The 22265-nt window shown below is 42.9% G+C and overlaps 1 protein-coding gene across 1 annotated transcript in view; it reads left to right on the forward strand.

Moving 5' to 3' along the window:
* The window catches only part of YARS1 (tyrosyl-tRNA synthetase 1), a 32176-nt gene that overhangs the window by 7348 nt on the left and 2563 nt on the right, over positions 1 to 22265 (forward strand). Inside the window, exons 4-11 of the mRNA XM_061388894.1 lie at positions 4988 to 5117; positions 8506 to 8586; positions 13756 to 13848; positions 16020 to 16155; positions 16628 to 16713; positions 19850 to 19985; positions 20971 to 21068; positions 21937 to 22130. Of these exons, the coding sequence (XP_061244878.1) occupies positions 4988 to 5117; positions 8506 to 8586; positions 13756 to 13848; positions 16020 to 16155; positions 16628 to 16713; positions 19850 to 19985; positions 20971 to 21068; positions 21937 to 22130 (954 nt within the window). The remainder of the gene's footprint in view (positions 1 to 4987; positions 5118 to 8505; positions 8587 to 13755; positions 13849 to 16019; positions 16156 to 16627; positions 16714 to 19849; positions 19986 to 20970; positions 21069 to 21936; positions 22131 to 22265) is intronic.

A 22265-nucleotide genomic window follows, 5' to 3' on the forward strand; every position in this document is an offset into this window, starting at 1 on the left:
TTCCCTGTCCTTCACCATCTCCCAGAGCTCGCTCAAACTCATGTCCATTGAATCGGTGACACCATCCTACCATCCAAGCATCTCGTCTTCTGTCGTCCCCTTCTCCTCCTGCCTCAGTCTCTCCTAGTGTCAGGGTCTTTTCCAGTGAGTCAGTTCTTCACATCAGGTGGCCAAAGAATGGAGCTTCAGCTTCAGCATCAGTCCTTCCAGTGAGTATTCAGGACTGATTTCCTTTAGGCTTGACTGGTTTGATCTCCTTGCAGTCCAAGGGACTCTCAAGAGTCTTCTCCAACACCACGGTTCACAAGGCTCAATTCTTCAGAGCTCAGCCTTCTTTATGGTCCAGCTCTCACATCCATACGTGACTATTGGAAAAACCATGGCTTTGACCATGCAGACCTTTGTCTACAATATAATGTCTGTGCTTTTTAATATGCTGCCTAGGTTTGCCATAGCTTTCCTTCCAAGGAACAAGCGTCTTTTAATTTCGTGGCTGCAGTCACCATCTGCAGTGTTTTTGGAGCCCAAAAGAATAAAGTCCGTCATTGTTTCCCCATTTGCCATGAAATGGTGGGACTGGATGCCATGATCTTGGTTTTTTGAATGTTGAGTTTTAAGCCAGCTTTTTCACTCTCCTCTTTGACCTTCATCAAGAAGCTCTTTAGTTCCTCTTCACTTTCTGCCATAAGGATGGTATGGGCTTAAAATATTCAGTAAACCATGCTGTAAACAGATGTGCTTTCATCCAGGTTTTGTTGTTCCATTTATAGAGGACAGGCAAAATAGATTTAACATAATTCTTAAGGGCCTTGGATTTTTGAAATGATGAATGAGCATTAGCTTCAACGTAAAGTTGTTAACTGTATTCCCCCTAACAAGACAGTCACCCTGTCCTTGACGCTTTGCAGTCTGGCACTGACTTTTCTCTAGCTATGGAAGTCCTAGATGGCATCTTCTTCCAATATAAGGTGTTTCGTCCGCACTGAAAACCTGTTGTTTGATGGAGCCACCTTCGCTAATTTTCTTATCTAGATCTTCCAGATGACTTGCTGCAGCTTCTGTATCAGCACCTGCTTCTTCACCTTGCACTTTAATGTTATGGCTTCTTTTCTCTTAAACCTCATGAAGTCTGAAGTTAACAAAACCCCTATTGATGTTACTATTGCAAAAAAATTATAGTTTGATGAAGGCTCAGATGATGGTTAGCATTTTTTAGCATGTATTTACTAAGGCATGTACATTTTAGTTTTCAGGTATGTATAGTTTTTAGGCATAATGCTATTGCACACTTAATAGAATGCAGCATAGTATAAATATAACTTGAATATGCACTAGGGAACCAAAACTTTATATGACTTACTTTATTGCAATATTCATTTCCTTGTGGTCATCTGGAACTGAACCCACAGTATTCTCAAGGTATGCTTGTAACATGAAAGATCACGTATGACAATAGTGAAGAAATTTGAAATATTGCAAGAGTTAACCAAAATGTGACACAGACATGAAAGGAACAAACACTGTTGGAAAAATGGCACCAGTAGACTTGCTTCATGTGCCGAAAAGTTGCCACAGAAGAAACCCTTCAATTTTTAACAAACAGTATCTGAGGCACAATAAAGTGAAGTGCAGTAAAATGAGGTCTGCCTGTACTAGAAAATTCACCTAGAATGCAGCTCAGAAATGGACAAAAAGCTTTAAGCATGATTAAGTTATGGATAAGAACTTTTGTTTCCAGCAATCTGACAGACTAGGTACTCTGATCAACCTTCCTGCTGAAAAGTGTTTTTTTAAATGCTGGATAATATATTTTTTAAGCCTTCTAAATGCTCAAATATGGGCTTCCCTAGTGGCTCAGACAGTAAAGAATCTGCCTGCAAGGCAGGAGATCCGGATTCAGTCCCTGGGTTGGGAAGATCCCCTGGAAAAGGGAATGGCTACCCAGTATTCTTTTTTTTTAAATCACAATTTAATCTGGTAACAATAGGCGTGCATGCATGCATGTGTGTGTGCAAAGTCACTTCAGTCATGTTCAACTGTTTGCAGCCCCATGGACTGTAGCCTGCCTGGCTCCTCCATCCATGGGATTCTCCAGGCAAGAGTACTGGAGCGGGTTGCCATTTCCTTCTCCAGGGGATCTTCCCAACCCAGGGATCAAACCCAGGTCTCCTGCTTTAGCAGGCAAGTTCTTTACCACTAGCGCCACCTGGGAAGCCCCAACTCCGGTATTCAGTCAGTCCATGGGGTCGCAAAGAGTCAGACACGGCTGAGCAATGAACACAAGTGTTCAAATAAATCGATTGACAAATTGGTCAAGAATACTCAGTGGCCGGGAACCAAGTGAAGGTGGGAGCACAAAGAGGTTTGTATTTCAGTTAATCTAAGATGTTTTTTTAAATGCTGCTGATTAATCTAATGTGCCTGAATTTTTAATAGTCATCTAGGTTTCAGAGATGCTAAATGTTTAAATAAATATGTCTTAAAATCTATAAAAGATGATAAGAGGAACACTGAAGACTACACGTACCTTGAGGAAACTCCTTGAATTGTATGTACTTGAACTGTAGTTTTCATGGCCTCACAGACCACAGTGGGAAAAAAGGAAAAGGTAAAACTAGAGTACTAGGCCAAGAGGCACAATATTTGAGTTAGTAAGTGTTCCAGAAAAACGAAAAACAGACTCAGAGGGAAGGAAGTCATCAATGAAACGATGTAAGGACAATTAAAGGACATCAATTTCCAGACTGAAAGGGCTCATTGAGTGCCTAATACAGTGAATGAAAATAAACCTACACTGAAGTGCATTATTTTGAAATTTTAAAGCACTGGGAACAAAAAAGTATATGCAAAGGGACAAAAGTCACATACAAAATAATAGCAATCATAATGGTTCTGCACTTCTCCAAAGGGACCCTGAAAACTAAAAGGGGATGAAACAGAGTCATTAAAATTCTGAGGGAAAGGAATTTCCAACCTAAAAATCTGTACCTACACAAACCACCATTCAAGTGTAAAGGCAAAATACCTGAAAATATTTATTGAAAAAAATTATTTTCAAGTTTTTGTTTGCCATTTGTATTTCCTTTTCTATCAATCAAGTGTCTATGCAAGTGTCTTGGCCCATTTTTTTTTCACTTTTTTTTAATAAAGTTCCTTGTGTTTTCTAGATGCCAGGTCCTTTGTCATTTATATAGCATGGAGATAGGATAAACACCTGGAACAGAATAAACATAAACAACTGAAGCAGAGTTGAGAAATAGGTCCCCACAAATATCGAAACTTGATATGTGACAGAGCTGGCAGTGCAGGTCAGCAGAGCAAGAATAAACTTTTTAAGAAAAAAATGATGCAGAGATATTTAGCTATCCATATTGGGGGGAAAAACGATCCCTTCATTCCAAGTGGATTAAGGATTTAACTGTTAAGGCCAAACTATAAAACATTTAAAAGACAACATATAATAAGACTGTCCTATGATTGTGGTTTAGGGAGAATTAAACAAGACATACCAAAAACACAAATCACAGGAAAAGATTAATGGATTCACCTTTACTACAATCGAAGCCTTCACTACATCAAAAGTAAGATAAAAAGACAAGCCACCCACTAGGAGAAGATATTTATAACAATTTAAGTGGCAAAGGAGTATTATATGTCAAAAACGGCAAAACCAGTTGTCAAAAATTGGGCTTCCCTTGTACTCCAGTGGTTACGTGTCTAGCTGCCAATGCAAGGGACATGAGCTTGATCCCTCGTCCAGGAAGATTCCACATGCCTCGGGGCATCTAAGCCTATGCACCATAACTACTGAGCCTGCACACTCTAGGGCCCTTGAGCCACGAGTACTGAAACCCAAGCACCCTAGAGCCCTCAAGCTGCAACAAGAAAAACCACTGCAGTGAGCAGCCCACGCTCCACTAGAGAAAGCCCACAAGCAGCAACGAAGACCCAGTGCAACCAGAAATAAGTAATTTTTTAATATAAATGAATAATATTTTAATGGCAAAACTTTAAATAATGAGAATATTAAGTAATAAAATTGATTAAAAGCCACTTTGGAAAATAGTTTGACATTATCTTGAACTGAAGTTCAAGATGCAAATCACTTATCACACAGAAATTCTACTCCTAAGCATATATAAAGGAACTGCACATATGTACCAGGATACATGTATAAGAATATTTATAGCACATTGTTTAGAGATACAAACATACTATAAAACAGGACAGAAATACAAAAGTTCAGGCTAATGGTTACTCTGGAGAAGGAAGAAGTAGGATTGTGGAGGAGTGCACAGGAGCCTTAGAAGTAATTAAATCTTTTTTTTTTTTTTTTGACTATACATGCGGGATCTAAGTTCTTCAACCAGGGACCGAACCCAAACCCTCTGCAGTGGAAGTGTGGGGTCTTAACCACTGGACCACCAAGGAATTCCCTAGGTCCCTTTTCTTAAACTGAGTGATGGGCAGTGTAGTCATAATATTGTTCATTATTCCTTACATGTATTTAAGTTAAAAAAAAAGACATGACGATAGACTGAGAAATTCTGGTGTTTATTTAATAGGCATCCAGAAGAAGAGAGTAGAGGGGAATGGCAGAGAAGCCCTTTTTTAGGAGTTAAGCAAAGAGAAAGATTAAAGATTAATTTAAATCCATTTTTAAAAAGGAAAAATATAAAAATTAAGTCGTATTTTCAGGAGAGGATGGACTGTTTACATTTAGAAACTAGCAGGCAGAGATGGTCGGATCGCATCACTGACTCGATGGACTTGAGTTTGAGCAAGCTCCAGGAGTTGTTGAAGGACAGGGAAGCCTGGTGTGCTGCAGTCCACGGGGTCGCAAAGAGTCAGACACAACTGAGCGACTGAACTGAACTGATTATTTCTGAATGTCTTAAGATCAGGAGAGTGAATTAACAACACACTTTTAGGGTTGCATTGAGACCTAGGCCCCATCTTAGTGTTGTCTCCTCTTGTCTCCTCTCAGAGAGTACACGCTGGATGTCTACCGCCTCTCTTCTGTAGTCACACAGCACGATGCCAAAAAAGCTGGAGCTGAGGTGGTAAAGCAGGTGGAGCACCCTCTGCTGAGTGGCCTGCTGTACCCCGGGCTGCAGGTATGTGGGAGGGGTGGAGTCACCTATGACCTTTTCTGCTCTGATTGTAACTACTAGTGACAAACCTCTCTTTCAGCCCCAGTTAGACCAATGTCCTAGCTGTTCCTTTAGCTTGCCGGAGGCCTTCCTTCCCCTGATAGCCCCTCCCCCAGACTTCTGGGCCACTCTTTGACTTCTTCCCCTACCTCTCTGTCCTTTAAAACGCTTCTCATCTCACATAACTTCTTACAGTAACCATGATCCCTTAATTGAAGAACATTAATTTCAGAGTGATGAGTGAAAATAAATTTAGGCATGATCCTATTTCCCATTAAGCAAAACAAACACATCATATTTCATGTGTGTGCATTTTTGTATGAGCATGGAGAAAGCATGGAAAAATTCAAACCAGCTATTGATACTGGTTATTAGCTCAGGAAGATGGGGTGAAAATGTTGATACTTTTCTCTTCCCTTGTATATTTCTCTAATGTTTGATATCAAGTCATACAAACTACTGTATATAAAATAAACAAGGTTCTCTATAGCCCAGGGAACTATATTCAATATCTAGTAATAACCTATAATAGAAAAGAATCTGAGAAAGAATATATGTATATATGCGTAAAACTGAATCACTTTGCTATATGTCAGAAACTATATTGTAAATCAACTAAACTTTAATGAAATACATTAAAATTTTAAAAGTAAATAATTTTTTTTTTTAACTTGAAAGAAAAGAAAAGTCTTCTCTTGGTCAGGAACTCTAGATCTGTACTGTCCATTATGGTAGCCTCTTGTCATAGTCATACGTGGCTACTAAAGTAATTAAAATTTTAGTTTTCCAGTCCTACTGGCTATATTTTAGGTTGCTCACAAGCCACAAGAGGCTAACCTGTTGGACAGCACAAGTGTGGAACAGATTCACCCTCACCAAAAGTTCTATTAGACAGTGCTGTTCTGCGTCCTGTTTGCTTACCTTTCTCTTCCTCTCCTTCCTCTTCCCCCCACATCCAATCAGAAACTAAATTTTATTAATCCTACTTCTTAAAAATCTCTTGAATTCATTGTTGCTCTATATCACCACCAACTTGAAAATGAAAGTCGCTCCGTCGTGTCTGACTCTTTGCAACTCTGTGGACTATACAGTCCGTGGAATTCTCCAGGCCAGAATACTGAAGTAGATAGCCTTTCCCTTCTCCAGGGGATCTTCCCAACCCAGGGATCGAACCCAGGTCTCCTGCGTTGCAGGCGGATTCTTTACCAGCTGAGCCACAAGGGAAGCCCCCTCACCAACTTCGTTCATTGTTATTTCTTACCTGGACACTCACAGCAGCTTTCTAGCTTTTGTCTTTGTCTCCAGCCCTCAGGCCACAACTCTGCACTCTGCCGTCTCACTGGTGTGATTTTCTGCAGTACGTGAATTGTGGTTCTTCCCTCCTTAAAAATCATTCAGTGGCCAGTATGATGCTTGGTAGCCTCACATGACATTCAGTGTCCTGACCAACTTTTCTAACCTCATCACTCACCACTTCCCACATCCCTTGGAGTTTATGCTTTTTCAGACTGACTCAGTCATAGTTTCCTTAAATATTTCACACCCCTGTGCCTTCTCACATTCTGTTTCCTCTCCTTGGTGAAAAACATCTATATGTTCATCAGAACCAATCTCAGCCCACAGTCTGATTCTAGGAAGCCTTCACCACCACCAGGCTGAACAGATAGAGATAATCATTTCTTTGTGTTAGCATGTTCCTTAAATGAACATGTAAGTTAGCCCTTGTCATGTTGTACTGAAATGACCTGTTTATGTGTCTTTCTCCTGCCGGGGTCCAGCCCTAGCAGGATCCAAGGGTACCCTCAGGATGGATGGTGTCAGCGAATGAATGACACGAGGAGGCCAAGCTTTGGTGAGCGAGGCCCGTAACTTTATTTTCAAAAGGAGCTTTTATACCCTAATTTGTACATAGATGGAAATGAAAGATGCAAGGTCATGCAGAGTCAGCCCAAACACTCCAGCAGTTTTGCCCTTATTGAAACCAGGATTTTTTTCTGTATGCCTTTCCATAAACAAGGGTCTTATGCTATGTACATTATCTTCTGGCCTGGAGGCCTGTTGACATTTTATGACCCTTTTTTGATAAAGGTTGATCAACCAGAAAACTTGTTTTCCCTTGAAGTGTTTTTTCTTTATATTTCTAATCTGTGTCAGCCTCAGAAAGTACTAAACAGAGTTACATTCTCACGGAGCAAAGGTGCAATGGGTCACAACAAAGAAAGAACTTATTAGCTCAAAGGTCTGATGTGGTTAATACCAAGGCTACTACTTGTTTCTCTTACATTCCAACTACATTAACTAATGCACTCCCAGGTGCACAATGGATAAGAGATATGGGAACTTGGCAGCAAGCATTGGCCCAGTAATGAAGCCCTTTGCCAGTACTATTCTAATAATTTTTCACCCCTCAAAGGGCTCTATGCCCATTAGGACTTTTAGAATGCTTAGGCTTCCCGTGCCTTTCATGGTTGGGAAGTTGTGAACAATCATGTGCGTTAGTTGTAAGAGTAAGGAAAAACCTGTCAAGCAAGCTAGAATGCCAACAGAGGGGTTAGAATAGAAATATTCCTTTCATGTCCAGGAGACTTATCAACTTAGAGCCATAAGTTGATTTTCTCCAGAGAAAGGTGGTCGGGGATAGCCCCGTGCTAATATCAGAAGAGTGGTTGAAAGGCATAATTACTTAGTAAACAGTAGACAGACAGATTTTGGTTTCAGGGTAGATGCTCTAGCAGGTCCAGGGAATCCCTTGAGTCCTGATCCGCCTTTGCCTGTCAGGTCTTCTCCACATGACCTTTGTCATGGGTGGGATCTCCCGTGGTGGCTCCCAGCATTCTCCCCAGCTAGTTAATTGACTTCATGAAGGCAGAGTGTGGGTCTGGGTCTGACTCACATCCACAGGGTTGGCACTAGGCCTGGCATATAATAAGTGATAGTAACTGTTTATTTACTAATTCAGTCTTGCCCCTTTTTTCTGAGCTCTCACAGCACTTGCTTCTTAATGCCAGTTATTTGACACTTGTCCCAGGCTGCCTCATTAATTGGGTACCTTTGATGTGAGTATAGTTTTGTCTTTTTCCTTTCCTTCCTTTCCCTACAGGATCGTGAGCTTCCTGAGAGCAGAGACTCTTCTAATTTTTTAACCCTATAGTATCCACATGGAGTGGAGTTCACAGCAGGCACTCAGCAAATGTGTGTCCAGCTCTTGAAGCCAGCAGGAAGACTGAGTGTTGCTTATTTGCTTCCTGGTTTACTTTTTGAAAATTCTAATGGTTTTCAAAAGTTTCTGATTTCTTAGACCCATGTCGAAGAAATACAGTAGGAGTTTATGCTCGTGTATTTCTTTCCACAGGCCTTGGATGAAGAATACTTGAAAGTGGATGCCCAGTTTGGAGGTGTTGATCAGAGAAAGATTTTCACCTTTGCAGAGAAGGTTAGTGTCCTCTTTCTTGTCTTTTTTCTCTTGAGTTGCAGAGGTATATGTTAGAGTTTCTTTCTTTGTTTCTCTTTACTTTGTTTTATGTTTTATCTGGGTCAGGTCTTAGTTGTAGCTTGTGGGATCTTCGTTGCAGTGTGCAGGCTCCAGAGCACGTGGGCTCTCCAGTGGCACATGGGCTCAGTGGTTGCATCTCACAGGCTTATTTGCCCTGCAGCATGTGGGATCTTGGTTCCCCAATTAGGGATCAAACTCACATCTGCCGCATTGGAAGGCAAATTCTTAACCACTGGAACACCAGAGAAGTCCACATTAGAGTTTCTTGAATGTGCCAGTCCCAGCAATCATATGATATGGTAGGTATTATTCTCCTTATTTTGCAGATAAGAAAACTGAGTGTAGAAAATAAAAAAGATGTCCAGTATCACACAGTTAGTGACTGAGCAGGAACTAGCATTCACGTCTGTCTAACTAAAAAGCCTGTACTCTTGCTGCCACCAAGAAGCTGCCCTCAGACCTGTTGGATTTTCTTCTTCTTTTATTTCCCACCCCCGCTTTTTTTTTCTTCTTGCCTAATAGCTCAGTTTCCAGGGAAAGGCACCACCAGATAGAACTACTGTTCTTTCCCAGAGCATTTGGTCCATATTTCTCTGAATCTTACATAAACCATTTGTCTCTGAAATGAGGTTTAACAGGGTTTAGAAGAGGAAATCAGCACAAACCCCTAATAGTTCTTTTCTGGGAAATAACTTGAATAAGTTGAAAAAGGCTTTTGAGAAGTGGTTGGTATTTTTGAAAGCTTCTCAAAACCTCATGTTGGCAAGGGAGTAGAGAAAATACTGCCAGTGAAAATGTAAATTCCTGATGGGTGATTTGATGCCTCTAAAGTGTTTCTATACTTTGTCCTAATAATAATTATACAAATGGGTCCTCAGGAAATAATTTTTAAAGTGCAACTTGGTTGGAGTGGGGACAGGGGGAATGTGTAGCTTGGGAGTTCCCTGGTGGTTAGGATTTGGCACTTCCACTGCTGGGGCCCAGGTTTAATCCTTGGTTGGGGAACTGAGATTGTGCAAGCCATGCTGAGTGGCCAGAATCCTAAAATTTTTTAAAGTAAAAAATTTTTTTAATTAAAAAAATAAAAGTGCAACTTGAGTTCTGTATGGAAGTATTTATCATGTTATCAATTTAAAGCCCACTCTAGTATTCTTGCCTGGACAATTCCATGGACAGAGGAGCTTGGTGGGGTACAGTCCATGAGGTTGGAAAGAGTCAGACATGACTGAGCACACACACCACAATTTAGAGCACAACTTAGAAATAAATTAGTATTCAGTGGCAAGGGATTAGTTGAATATGTTAAGATAAACCCTCCAGTGGGATAAAACATTTTAAAAAATATTTTATTTATTTATTTATTTGACTGCGCTGGGTCTTAGTACAGCATGGAGGGTCTAGTTCCCTGACTAGGGATTGAACCTGGGTCTCCTGAATTGGAAGTGCACTGTCTCAGCCGCTGGACCATCAAGGAAGTCCCTATATACCATTTTTTAATGGTTTTTGGATATATTTAATAAATGGGGAAATGTTTACAATGTAAGGTTTTTACTATTATTGAAGTATTTTCTATTCCATTTTATCTGTTAAATTTTTTTTTAAAGAAGAAAAAAGGGTTTTAATTGTAGCAAAATACAAAACAAAGCAGTGTTATAGCAACTAGTACATGTAAGAAGTATGCAAGGCACTTAACATAGAAACAGCAAGAAGTCTTATCCATGTAAAGAAATTCTATATATATGTATAGACGGTCCCCTGGAGAAGGGCATGGCAGCCCACTCCAATATTCTTGCCTGGAGAATCCCATGGACAGATGAGTCTGGCAGGCTACAGGCCATGGAGTCACAGAGTTGGACACGACTGAAGCGACTTAGCACAGCATAGCATGCATATATATACACACACATACAAAATAAATTAGCATATTGTTAGAAGTCAGCCATGTAAAAAATAGATATATGTGTGTGTATATATATATTTTCAAATATATTTTCTCTAAGAATATTTTTTTCTTCTCGACTTTTTTTTCTTAATATATATTTTATGAAGTATAGTTGGCTTACTTTTTAATCAAACCTTTTATTATTCCAACAGAGATACAGCTGATGGCCCATTTTTATATGACTTAGAAGCTCTAAGAATGGTTTTTGTATTTTTTTTAAGGGTTGTAAAAAAAATGAAAAAAGATAAGCAATAGAGACTATATATCACCCAGCAACCCTAAAATATTTACTGTCTGACCTTTTACAGTAAAGTTTTGCCCAGCCCTGTCCTAGAGATTACATGTCCTTGTAATTCATTATAGTTAGATGTTTTTACCACTTCCCAACAATGCAGTTGGGAACAGTTGGAACTTCCCTACAGTTTTACCTTATTCAATGCCCTGCTGCCCTTTGTGCTATTGTCATCTATTTTAGTTTTATGTATATTTTAAATCCCAAAGACCTGTTTATAATGGTTTTCTAAACAGTCAGTTTTCACGTATATTTACCACCACTTACCCTTCCTGATGGGCTTCCCTGGTGGCTTAGCCAGGTAAAGAACCCACCTGCTAATGCAGGAGACACTGGTTCGATCCCTGGGTCAGGAAGATCCCCTGGAGAAGGAAATGGCAACCTCTTCAGTATTCTTGCCTGGGAAGTCCCATGAACAGAGGAGCTGTGATGGGCTACAGTCCTTGGGGTCTTGAAAGTCAGACATGACTTAGCGACTAAACAACAACAACCACCCTTCCTGATACTGTTGATTCCTTCTTTCGGTTTTGTGCTTCCATCCGAGATCAGTTTCCTTCAGCCTGAAGACTCCTTTGTATTTTGTGTCTGCAATGCAGGTCTCTCAGTAAGGAGTTCTTACAGCTTTCTTTTTATCTGAGAACATGTTTGTTTGTTTTTTGTTTTTTTTTTTACTGTCTTATTTTGTTTGTTTGGTAGGTTTTTAAAGAATATTTATTTATTTGGCTGTATTGGGTCTTAATGGCTTCCCTGGTGGTTCAGCAGTAAAGAATCTGCCTGTAATGCAGAACACGCAGGTTCGATCCCTGGGTCAGGAAGTTTCCCTGGAGGAGCGCATGGCAGCCCACTTCAGTACTCTTGCCTGGAGAATCCCATGGACTGAGGGAGGAGCCTGGCAGGCTATAGTCCACAGGGTTGCAAAGAGTTGAACATGACTGAAGTGACTAAGCACGCACACACGCACATTGGGTCTTAGTTTAAACATGTGGATCTTTGTTGTGGCAGGTGGGCAGGACATTGGTTTTCCATCCAGAGATCTAACTCTGAACTTGTATCCCCGTTTTTGTTCCTCTATGTTTTAGTTGGATATTATCTGTTGACTTTTCTTTGTGTTCAATAATCCTGTCTTTTGTTGAATCCATCCAGTATTGTACTGTGCCATTTTAGAACTTGGATTTGTTTGGTGTTTTTTTTAAATAGATGCCAGTTCTCTTTTATATTCCTCCATCTTTTATCCATTTCATTCATCTTTTCCTTTATTTCTTTTAACACACCAATTATAGTTATTCTGACATCCTGATCTGCTTGTTCTAGTATCTGGATTGTTCCTGTGTCTGGTTTTATTGACTCTTTCCTCTTGTCTGTCAGTCACTTTTTTTCTGCTTCCTATTTCTTGTAATTTTTTATTGTATCAGGGACACCATAAATATGCTATGGTTGCTCTCAGTGCTGTGTTTTCTGTAGGCTATTAAATTACTGACTCATCACTTTGATCCTGTCAAGGGTGGATTTTAGGCTTTGTAGAATAGGTCTATTTCAGTTTGCTCTTACTCCTATGAGGTAAACCTTATCTTAGGATGTGGTCTTTCTGGGGTCTCAAACTAAAATGAAACCTCAGGGTGTTCACAAAGCCCTCTGTGGTTTGATTGAACCTAAACTTCAACTTCTGCCTCCCCAGCACTGTACAGCCCCTAAAATTTGCTCAAGTCTCCAACCTCCCAGAGCCTGTTCTCTGCTGGGCTTCCCTATGTCTCTCTGAATTCTGGCACAGTTGTGATTCAATTAAGAAAGCAATGGAGGGGCTTCCGTGGTGGTCCAGTGGTTAAGAATCTGTCTTGCAACGCAAGGGACACTGGTTTGATCCCTGGTCCGGGAAGGTTCCACGTGCCATGGAGCAACTAAGTCTGTGTGCCACGACCCCTGAGCCCATGCACTGCAACTACTGAAGCCCATGTACCTAGAGCTTGTGCTCCACAGCAAGAGAAGCCACCACAATGAAAACCCCTTGCATCGCAACAAAAAGGAGCCCCCATGTGTTGCAACTAGAGAAGGCCTGCATGCAGCAACAAAGACCCACTACAGTCAAAAATAAATATATAAAAAAATTTTTTAAAGAAAGCATTGGAGCACTTTGGGATTTTTGGAGGGCCTCTTCACTCTGGCTGCTGCTAAGTCGCTTCAGTCGTGTCCAACTCTGTGCGACCCCATAGACGGCAGCCTACCAGGCTCCTCCATCCCTGGGATTCTCCAGGCAAGAACACTGGAGTGGGTTGCCATTTCCTTCTCCAATGCATGAAAGTGAAAAGTGAAAATGAAGTTGCTCAGTCGTGTCCGACTCTTAACAACCCCATGGACTGCAACCTACCAGGCTCCTCCGCCCATGGGATTTTCCAGGCAAGAGTACTGGAGTGGGGTGCCATTGCCTTCTCCCTTCACTCTGGAACCCTTTCCAAATCCTTAGCCTCCTTACATCCTCTGTCTCCTCTGCTTAGTCAAGACTGCTGCTCTCTGCTTGGTCTCTTTCTCAGCACTGTTTGAAAACAAAAATGCCCTCAAGGAGAAAGCCAGGGTGGGTATGGGCTCGCCTCGCTTCCCTACTCTCCCCATTTGTAGCCCCACACTGGTTGCTATCTAATAGAGTTGTTTATGGTGGGTAGAGCAAGTCCAATAGGTTCATGATGTAATATTAATAGACAGTAGGGAAAAAAAGCTTTGTTCATATTATGATCACCATTGAAAAGTTATATATTCAGTAGAAAAAAAGATTGGAAGGCATATATCAAACTGTTAAGTGAAAGGCCAGGTTAGATGAGATTGGAGCACTGAGGAGGAATTTATACTAACATCTGCTTTTGTGTGTTTCTTTCTAACTCCTTAGTACCTCCCTGCACTTGGTTACTCAAAACGAATCCATCTGATGAATCCTATGGTTCCAGGATTAACTGGCAGCAAAATGAGCTCTTCAGAAGAGGTAGGTTACGAGCTCTGACTTGAGTTGAGAAATCTTTAGCAAAAGATAAAGAAATTGAGGACTAGATAGAAAAGTAACCTGGCTAACTAAAACACACAAATATTTAAGTTATAAGAAATCTTAAGTTATCCAGTTAATTCCACTGATTCTTGAGTATTGAAGCAGTCCTGATGGGATCCAATTATAATTTTAAGTTTTACTGCTACTAATAAGAAGTACAAGCAAAAGTAGTTTCTTCAGCCATACAACTATGACAGAGTACAGCCTTATTAATGAGAAGGCTACAGTTGCATTTCACCCAGTAACATATTTTTTTATTTAGTTTTTAATTTATTTTAGAGTATAATTGATTCACAGTGTTGTGTTTCAGGTATACAGCAAAGTGATTTAGTTATATATATATATCCATTCTTTTTCAGATTTTTTTCCCATGTAAGTTATTACAGAATATTGGGAATTGTTGCCTGTGCTATGCAGTAGGTCCTTGTTCATACCAGTTAGCACTTTGATTCTTACGGTGATATTTAATATGATGGTTTTGATAAATATGGTGTCTTAACATTTAAAAGTTCTGCTTGGGGAAGGTACACTTTTGTTCTGATCACTAAGGGCGCAGAGTAGAAGAATTGGTAGAACCCAAAGATGTGGAAGTTTGGGTTCTGGGTTCACAAACATGGCTGATCTTTAGAATCACCTAGGGAACTTTTATAAAAGAGAGTATGTGTAGAGTAAGGCCCTGTCCTTAGAGATTCTTTTTTTTTTAATATTTATTTATCTATTTGGCAGTGCCAGGTCTTAGTTGCCGCACACGGGATCTTTGATCTTTGTTACAGCTTGTGAACTCTCAGTTGCAGCATGTGGGATCCAGTTCCCTGACCAGGGATTGAATCCAGCCCCGCCCTGCATTGGGCGCACTGATAAAGTGGTTCTGGGGAACAACTCAAGGAATCTTATTTTCTTTCACAGCCTACTAGTTGATTCAAATTGAAGTCATTTTTGGACATTCATCTAGTTCTTCAAGTCTGATTTCTGGATTATCCTATTGGCACCCCACTCCAGTACTCTTGCCTGGAATATCCCATGGATGGAGGAGCCTGGAAGGCTGCATGCAGTCCATGGGGTTGCTGAGGGTCGAACATGACTGAGCGACCTCACTTTCACTTTTCACTTTCATGCATTGGAGAAGGAAATGGCAACCCACTCCAGTGTTCTTGCCTGGAGAATCCCAGGGATGGGGAAGCCTGGTGGGCTGCCGTCTATGGGGTCACACAGAGTCGGACATGACTGAAGTGACTTAGCAATTAGCAATAGCAACCATGTCTTCATCCTAGAAATAGCACCAGCATCAGTTCCAAAACGTGACTGCATCAGAACCACATGGAGAGCTTTTAAAAATGCAAATGCCTGGGTGAACCCCCAAGAAGTTTTGATTTATTAGCTTTGGGTGGGGCCCAGTAGTTTATGTTATTTTAAGCACCCCAGGTGATTCACATCCAGTCCTGTGTTGATTGAGCTTGGTAACCACTGGACACAAAAGAGTATGAGCTCACTCACTCCAAAATAGGAAACAAAGCCTATTGCCCTATAAAGGACAAAGGCTTTAAATAATACCTGGTGTTGGTGACTGCCGGGAAACGTCTCCTCACACATGGCGGATGGCAATGTCACTTGGTGTATGCCTGTCGGAAAACAGTTTAGGGCCCAGCAGTGTTTGGTACCTTAAGGAAGTAATCCTAGAGAAGGCAAGAGGACCTCTGCAAAGAGGTTCGTTGTAGCATTGTAGTTTGTAAAGATGAGAGCAAATCTGACAGTTTAGAAACTGCTAAATAAATTATATTGTCACTAAAAATTAGGAATATAATACAACATAAAATCTGCAAGTGAAAACTAGGTAGCCACTCAGAAGTACTTATGATATAGTCCCAAGGACATTTATTCTCCAGATACAAATTTGCGACGATTCCGTATGCTACAAACAAGGCCTGGGAAGAACAGAGAAAAATTAAAATATTTTTATGTATTATAGTGAGTGGTCCTTGACTCCAGTTAATTCTGCTCTTATTAAAGTCATTTAATGTTTACATCTTTGTCCAAAAAATTAAAATACAGATGAGTTGAGCGTATTCTCATTTTCAACCACAAGAGGTCCTCCTCTCCTCCCTGGCTTCTAGGAGTCCAAGATTGATCTGCTTGATCGGAAAGAGGATGTAAAGAAAAAACTGAAGAAGGCCTTCTGTGAGCCAGGGAATGTGGAGAACAACGGCGTTCTGGCCTTCATCAGACATGTCCTCTTTCCTCTCAAGTCTGGTAAGATACTCCCTGTTTTCTTCTCAGAGTTTAGGCTGAAATAGGAAAACCGGTGCTGGGTCATCCCTGTGGCTTGTCAGAGTCTTCCTCCGGAGACTGGCTTCTCTGATTCTCTGCTCTGATTTCTCATATGTTAATGTGTGATTGAAGTGGGGATATCATTGAGATGTCTGTGTGTTTGTTACCAGAGTACCTTCTAAGTGGGGTGTCATGGTGGGCATGAGTGGTAGAAATGAAGGGGGCAGGCATGGGGAGTAGAGAAATACAAAAGAGATGTAAGACACAATTGTTTCCCCTGAGCTTGGATGCTAGCTGGGTATACAACACTCCCACTCATCCAGTTTAAAAAACAATAAAATACTGTACAATTAAGTTTAAAATACATGGCAGGAACTACAAATACATGTTTGGGCCAGGGATGCTGACTCGCCATTGTCTGTGAGTTTGTTGGCATGGATTGTTTTTCTTACAGAGTTTGTGATCCTTCGAGATGAAAAATGGGGTGGAAACAAAACCTACACAGCTTACTTGGACCTGGAAAAGGACTTTGCTGATGAGGTAATACGAGAGGAGGATAATCCCCACTGAACTCATTCTGACAAACCCCTCCGTGTGGCCTCACCAAGTTTCTGTCTGCCATAGGGCTCTGTCAGGATGATCTTGAGGCTGTATATTATGTTAATGGCTCAGATGAGGATTCAGATGGCTCGTGGAGTAGATTAGCAAATGGCAGAAGGCTAGTATGTTGGTGTCTTAATCACTCTCCAAAGGACTTAACCTGGAATGAAGGACCGAACCCGACAAGATGAAGCATTTCAGGTACCAAATCAAGGTTCAGAAAAGAGACATGACTATAAAAGAACAGAAGAGAGAATACTGTTCATTTTGACAGTTTAACAAAAGACCTACTAGGTGCCCGTGTGTTTGGCACCATGCTAGGGGCTGACATTACAAAGAGGATTAAATCTTCATGAAGCTCATAGTCCATAGGAGAGGGTGACGTGTAAATAAATGTCATTTACTGCTTACTGTACCATGTATGCATGGTCCAGTAATAGAACGGGAGGAAGTGACTGACTGGCTGTCAGGGAAAGCTTTGTGGAGGGGATAATGTTCACACACCATCTCACTCATTAGGGGTTCTTCAGGAAACCCATGAGGGAATTCATTGTGTGAGACATGGTAAGAGGAAGCAGTGTGGTATCTAGGGACTCACAAGTGGTTTAGAGTCTGACTGGAGTCTGCAAGGCGAGGGGCCACTGTGGGAGAGGAAGACAGGGCCAGATGATCAAGGAAAGGAGTAATGACTGTATATAGTGGATGAAATGGGGGTCTTGACTGGCTCCGAACATGGGCCGAATCGGCAGTATGACAGGGCTGTCAGAAATGTTCATGAGGTCTTGGCCTCATCGTCAGAAATGCAGAGTTCAGACCGGGGGGTTGATCATCCAGTTCTCTGATGTTCTGAGTACCTTTGGTAAGATGCATGTGCTCATCTGCACTAACACAGTTGCCACTGGCCATTTTGGTTGTGTTGGACTTTTTGTGAGGTTTTTTGTCAAATAAACCTCACAAAAATAAATTTTGTAATGTTCATTTGACAATCTGGAGTGTATTGATGGGGAGAGGAAGGATGCCATGATAGGGAACAGGTTGCAAACCAGGTCATAAAGCACAAGCTGGAAGAACCAGGCATGTTGAACTGGGATGCAAGGATGTGTTCACCTGTCCTCAAACCCAAGGACTCTCCTGAGTTAGGGGTGAGTTTTCTTCCTGTGGCAACAGAGGGCTGAACCAGGACTGCAGATGCAGACTGCAGGGAGGCTTGCTTAAGCTTGAAGAACTTTGTAATGACCCCAGTTGTGTGGTGATGGACAGGACTGTCTTGCCTGACCTTGCATTCCCCATCGCTGAAGTGTTCAGGCAAAGGCCAGAGGACCGCTGGAAGCAATGTCATATGAGAGTTTGAGCATCCAGTGGAAGAAAAGACTTAGTGACCTCTGAGTTCTGAGGTTCCTTCAGGCCCATTTTTGGGATATTTGGCAGCTGTTGCTCTGAAACCCTCTGTATGCAGCCTGAGGCAGGCCACAGAACCCACACTCAACTCTTCAATCTCATGAGCAGTCCTTTGTGGGAATGATAAGAAGGCTTCCCTGGCGGCTCAGATGGTAAAGAATCTGTCTACAAAGCAGGAGACCCAGGTTCAATCCCTGGGTCGGGAAGATCCCCTGGAGAAGGGAATGGCTACACATTGCAGTCTTCTTGCCTGGAAAGCCCCATGGACAGAGGAGCCTGGCAGGCTGCAGTCCACGGGGTCGCAAAGTCAGACACGACTGACTAACACTTTCATTTTGTTCCACTAAGAAGTAATGGAAGAAGTGTTTCTGAGAAAGAGCCTGACAACATAACCAGCAGCACTTCCTATGACAGTGGACATGTTCTTATCTGCACTGACACAGTTGCCCCTGGCCACGTGTGACCAGTACAACAGAGGAACTGAATTCTAACTTAGATTTAAATATCTGCATGCGGCTTGTGGCCACCGTATTGGACAGTGCAGGTCTAAAGCTTTTCTTTTGTTAAAAAGGAAGGACTTCCCTGGTGGTCCAGTGGTTAGGACTTGGTTCTAGAACCAGGTTCAACCCCTCATCAGGAACTAGATCCCACATGCTACACGGTGTGGCCAACAGCAACAAAAACACCATTCCCGAGAAAATGAAGGAGTAACATCAGAAACAAAAACATAGGTGTTTTATTACATGTATTCATACCTGAGGGGCATCTGTCAGAATACCTTAGAAGATCCTTTCGGGCCAGATTTAGGATGTAAAGGTTCTAGTCATGGGACTCGAGAAAAAAAATGGAATTACTAAGCTCCTCCCGTGTACTAGCACTACACATCATTTTCACCCACGTTAAGTGATTTCATCCTCATTCCGACGCTGGAAGATACAAGTATTATTATTTTCATTTATTTTTTAAAGTGAAGAATCCAAAGCTCAGAGCGGTTAAGTGCCTGGTTTGAGGTCACCCAGCTAGCTGGGACTCTCACCCCAGGTGATTTATCTACAGAGTCTTTGTTCTTCCTTCTCGCTCACTCATCTCCCCCCACCCCCCAGGCTGTCTGTAGCCCCCGGGTTCCCCGTGTGAATGTTTTCCCTGCATATAAATAATACCTGCTTTATGCCACTACTCAGCATATTGGAGGAATCTGAGTCATCCCAGGTGGCGCTAGTGGTAAAGAACCCACCTGCCAATGCAGGAGACTCAAAGTCTTGAGTTCAATCCCTGGCTCAGGAAGATCCCCTGGAGAAGGGGACAAAAACCCACTGCAGTATTCTTACCTAGAGAATCCCATGGACAGAGGAGCCTGGCAGGCTACAGTCCATGGGGTTGCAGAGAATTGGACATAGCTGAGCAACTTAGCACGCACAGTGAAATTTGACTAATTAGAAACATTTAGCCTCTACAAACTCTCAAGTTAGTATGGAATTCAGTGTCAGAAGACCTAGGTCTCTGACAAACTAGATAACCTTGTGAACCTGTGTCCCCGTCTCTGCTCTTCCGGCTTCACAAGGTTGTTCTAAGGTTCAGATAAGACTGCTGGGAAAACACCATGCATTCCATCCGCACATTTTTCTTAGTAGATCCAGGTGTCCTGTGCGCCTTCTCACCTGGCCTTGCACACTTGCAGGTTGTCCACCCTGGAGACCTCAAGAATTCTGTTGAAGTTGCCCTGAACAAGTTGCTGGATCCCATCCGGGAGAAGTTTAATACCCCTGCTCTGAAGAAACTGTCCAGCGCTGCCTACCCAGATCCCTCAAAGCAGAGTAAGGCCAGCTGGGGAGGGGCCCGGGAAGGGGGGTCTGTGGGGGCTGCTGACATGAGAGAGCATGAGAGACATGTAGAGAGCCTGTCAGTGCCTCAGAAAAGGGTTTGTCTTCAGTTCAGGCCCAAGAAGCCAGGAGGGTCTGAAATGCAGGAATGTCATGCCCCATTGACTGCTGGAATGGAAAACTCCAGTCATCTTGACTTTGGTTTGGTCGGTACCACGAAGCAATTTTGCTGTTGTTTTAATCACTAAGTCATGACTGACTCTTTTGGGACACCATGGACTGTAGCCCCACCAGACTCCTCTGTCCACGGGATTTCCCAGGCAAGAATCCTGGAGGGGGATGCCATTCCCTCCTCCAGGGGATCATCCCGACTCAGGGATCAAACCCGCGTCGCCTGCATTGGCAGTGGGTGCACCGCTGAGCCGCCTGAAGCGGTTACACCCTGCTGGCAGTGCTGCTGTGAGACGCATGCCCTGGTCCTTTGATGAAACCCACGTCTTCAGTTAGGGAAAGAGGCTGCATTAGACCCTGAGGCTGACGTAGCTGTTCAGGCAGGGCCTGCACAGCTCCTTAGGGAAGCCGATCTCTAGATTCGCCCAGTTCCCTTCTACGTTTCCCTGACTGGCTCTTAGTCAACCAGCCATGTAGCCACGAAGCTGAGATGTTAACAACAGTGTTAACATTGTTAACATTGATAACACTTTCCTCCCAGAAAAGGCTCGGTACTTACATATGGAACATGGGAATGGCGGCAAAGCTACACCAACCCCTCCTCTTCCCTCCAGCCTAATACCTGAGGGGGAGAGTGGTAAAATCTGGTACTTCTCTTCTCAGCAGCGGCCGCCTCTGTTTCAATTCAGTGGGTGGATTCTGGGGATTCTGCACTAAGGCCTGCCCGTGTCCTCATTTGAGGGCATCAGCAGCTGACCTGTCGTGGGAAGGAGGAGAGCTCTGAGCCTTGGGTTCTTCTCATCTCCAGAGCCAGCTGTCAAAGGCCCTGCCAAGAATTCGGAGCCAGAGGAGGTCATCCCATCCCGGCTGGATATCCGTGTGGGGAAAGTCATTAGTGTGGACAAGGTACTCATTTTCCACCACGTCCTGGAGAGGCAGACACAGGTCAGGTTTGTCTGCTTCCATCTGGAGGAAACCTGGCCTGGGAGGGAGAGCAACATCCCTTAGGTCATACTGCAGCGCCTAAGCATCTAGTTCCAGGCGTCAGGCTTTTCCCCTGGCCATCTCTGGACCTTATGCAACCAAACACAGCCAGGAACTCAGTAAAGAGCGGATGTTAGTCAGAAGGAACTTGTTTATCTATCACATCCAGTCTGATGGACTCACCTGGTGTCTCCCAGCTTGTCTGGACTAGTTGCAGGCCTTATCATTGATGAGCTACTTTGTCCTTCCCTGTCCCCACCCCAGAAAATGGTGAAGGGAGAAAGAAGGACTTCCTCTTTCCCAGAGGCAGAAAGCTTTGTAGCCAGTGGCCTAGGACCAGTGGTCTGGGTATTTTTTTCTCCCAGTATATATTTGCTTTTCACCATATAGACCAACCACCAAAACTATCTTCAAAGAGCTGCTGATGCTCTTGTTTCAGATGGTGAAGCCGGTAGCTGTCCCCCATCTTCCAGTCCCCCCCAGGATTGGGGTTGATTTCCAGTGCACATTTGGCCATAAGGATGGTCACCCAGCCACTCCAGGCCATTTTAATCTCTGTTAGAGACTCCTTTCACCTCTAACACACGTAATTAGCCTCATGTTACTCAAATCTGGCTCTTTGGGGCCCCTTCTCATGTCTGCTATCTGAGACCTGGAGAGTTAGCTCTAGAGGATTCCTCTTGGGGCCCCTGTAGGGAGTGGATGCCCCTTTCTGGAGCCAGAGGACTCGCCAAGCCCCATGATCTGTTCCACTGGGATACTCTCCAAGACTTGACATCTCTTGTGGCAGCACCCAGATGCAGACAGCCTGTATGTGGAGAAGATTGATGTGGGGGAAGCTGAGCCACGGACTGTGGTGAGCGGCCTGGTGCAGTTTGTGCCCAAGGAGGAACTGCAGGACAGGCTGGTGGTGGTGCTGTGCAATCTGAAACCCCAGAAGATGAGAGGAGTCGAGTCCCAAGGCATGCTCCTGTGTGCTTCTGTGTGAGTGAGAACTGGGGGGCTAGAGGGCCTTGGGAGGCCAGGAAGAGGGGGGTGGCCCACATGCTGCCCTTCCACATGCCAGGTGGAGGCCCTGAGAACACTCCCCAAAAGAGGAATTACTTATTGTACAGGAAC

The sequence above is a fragment of the Bos javanicus genome, chromosome 2 (assembly GCF_032452875.1).
Source record: "Bos javanicus breed banteng chromosome 2, ARS-OSU_banteng_1.0, whole genome shotgun sequence".
Classification (NCBI taxonomy): domain Eukaryota; kingdom Metazoa; phylum Chordata; class Mammalia; order Artiodactyla; family Bovidae; genus Bos; species Bos javanicus.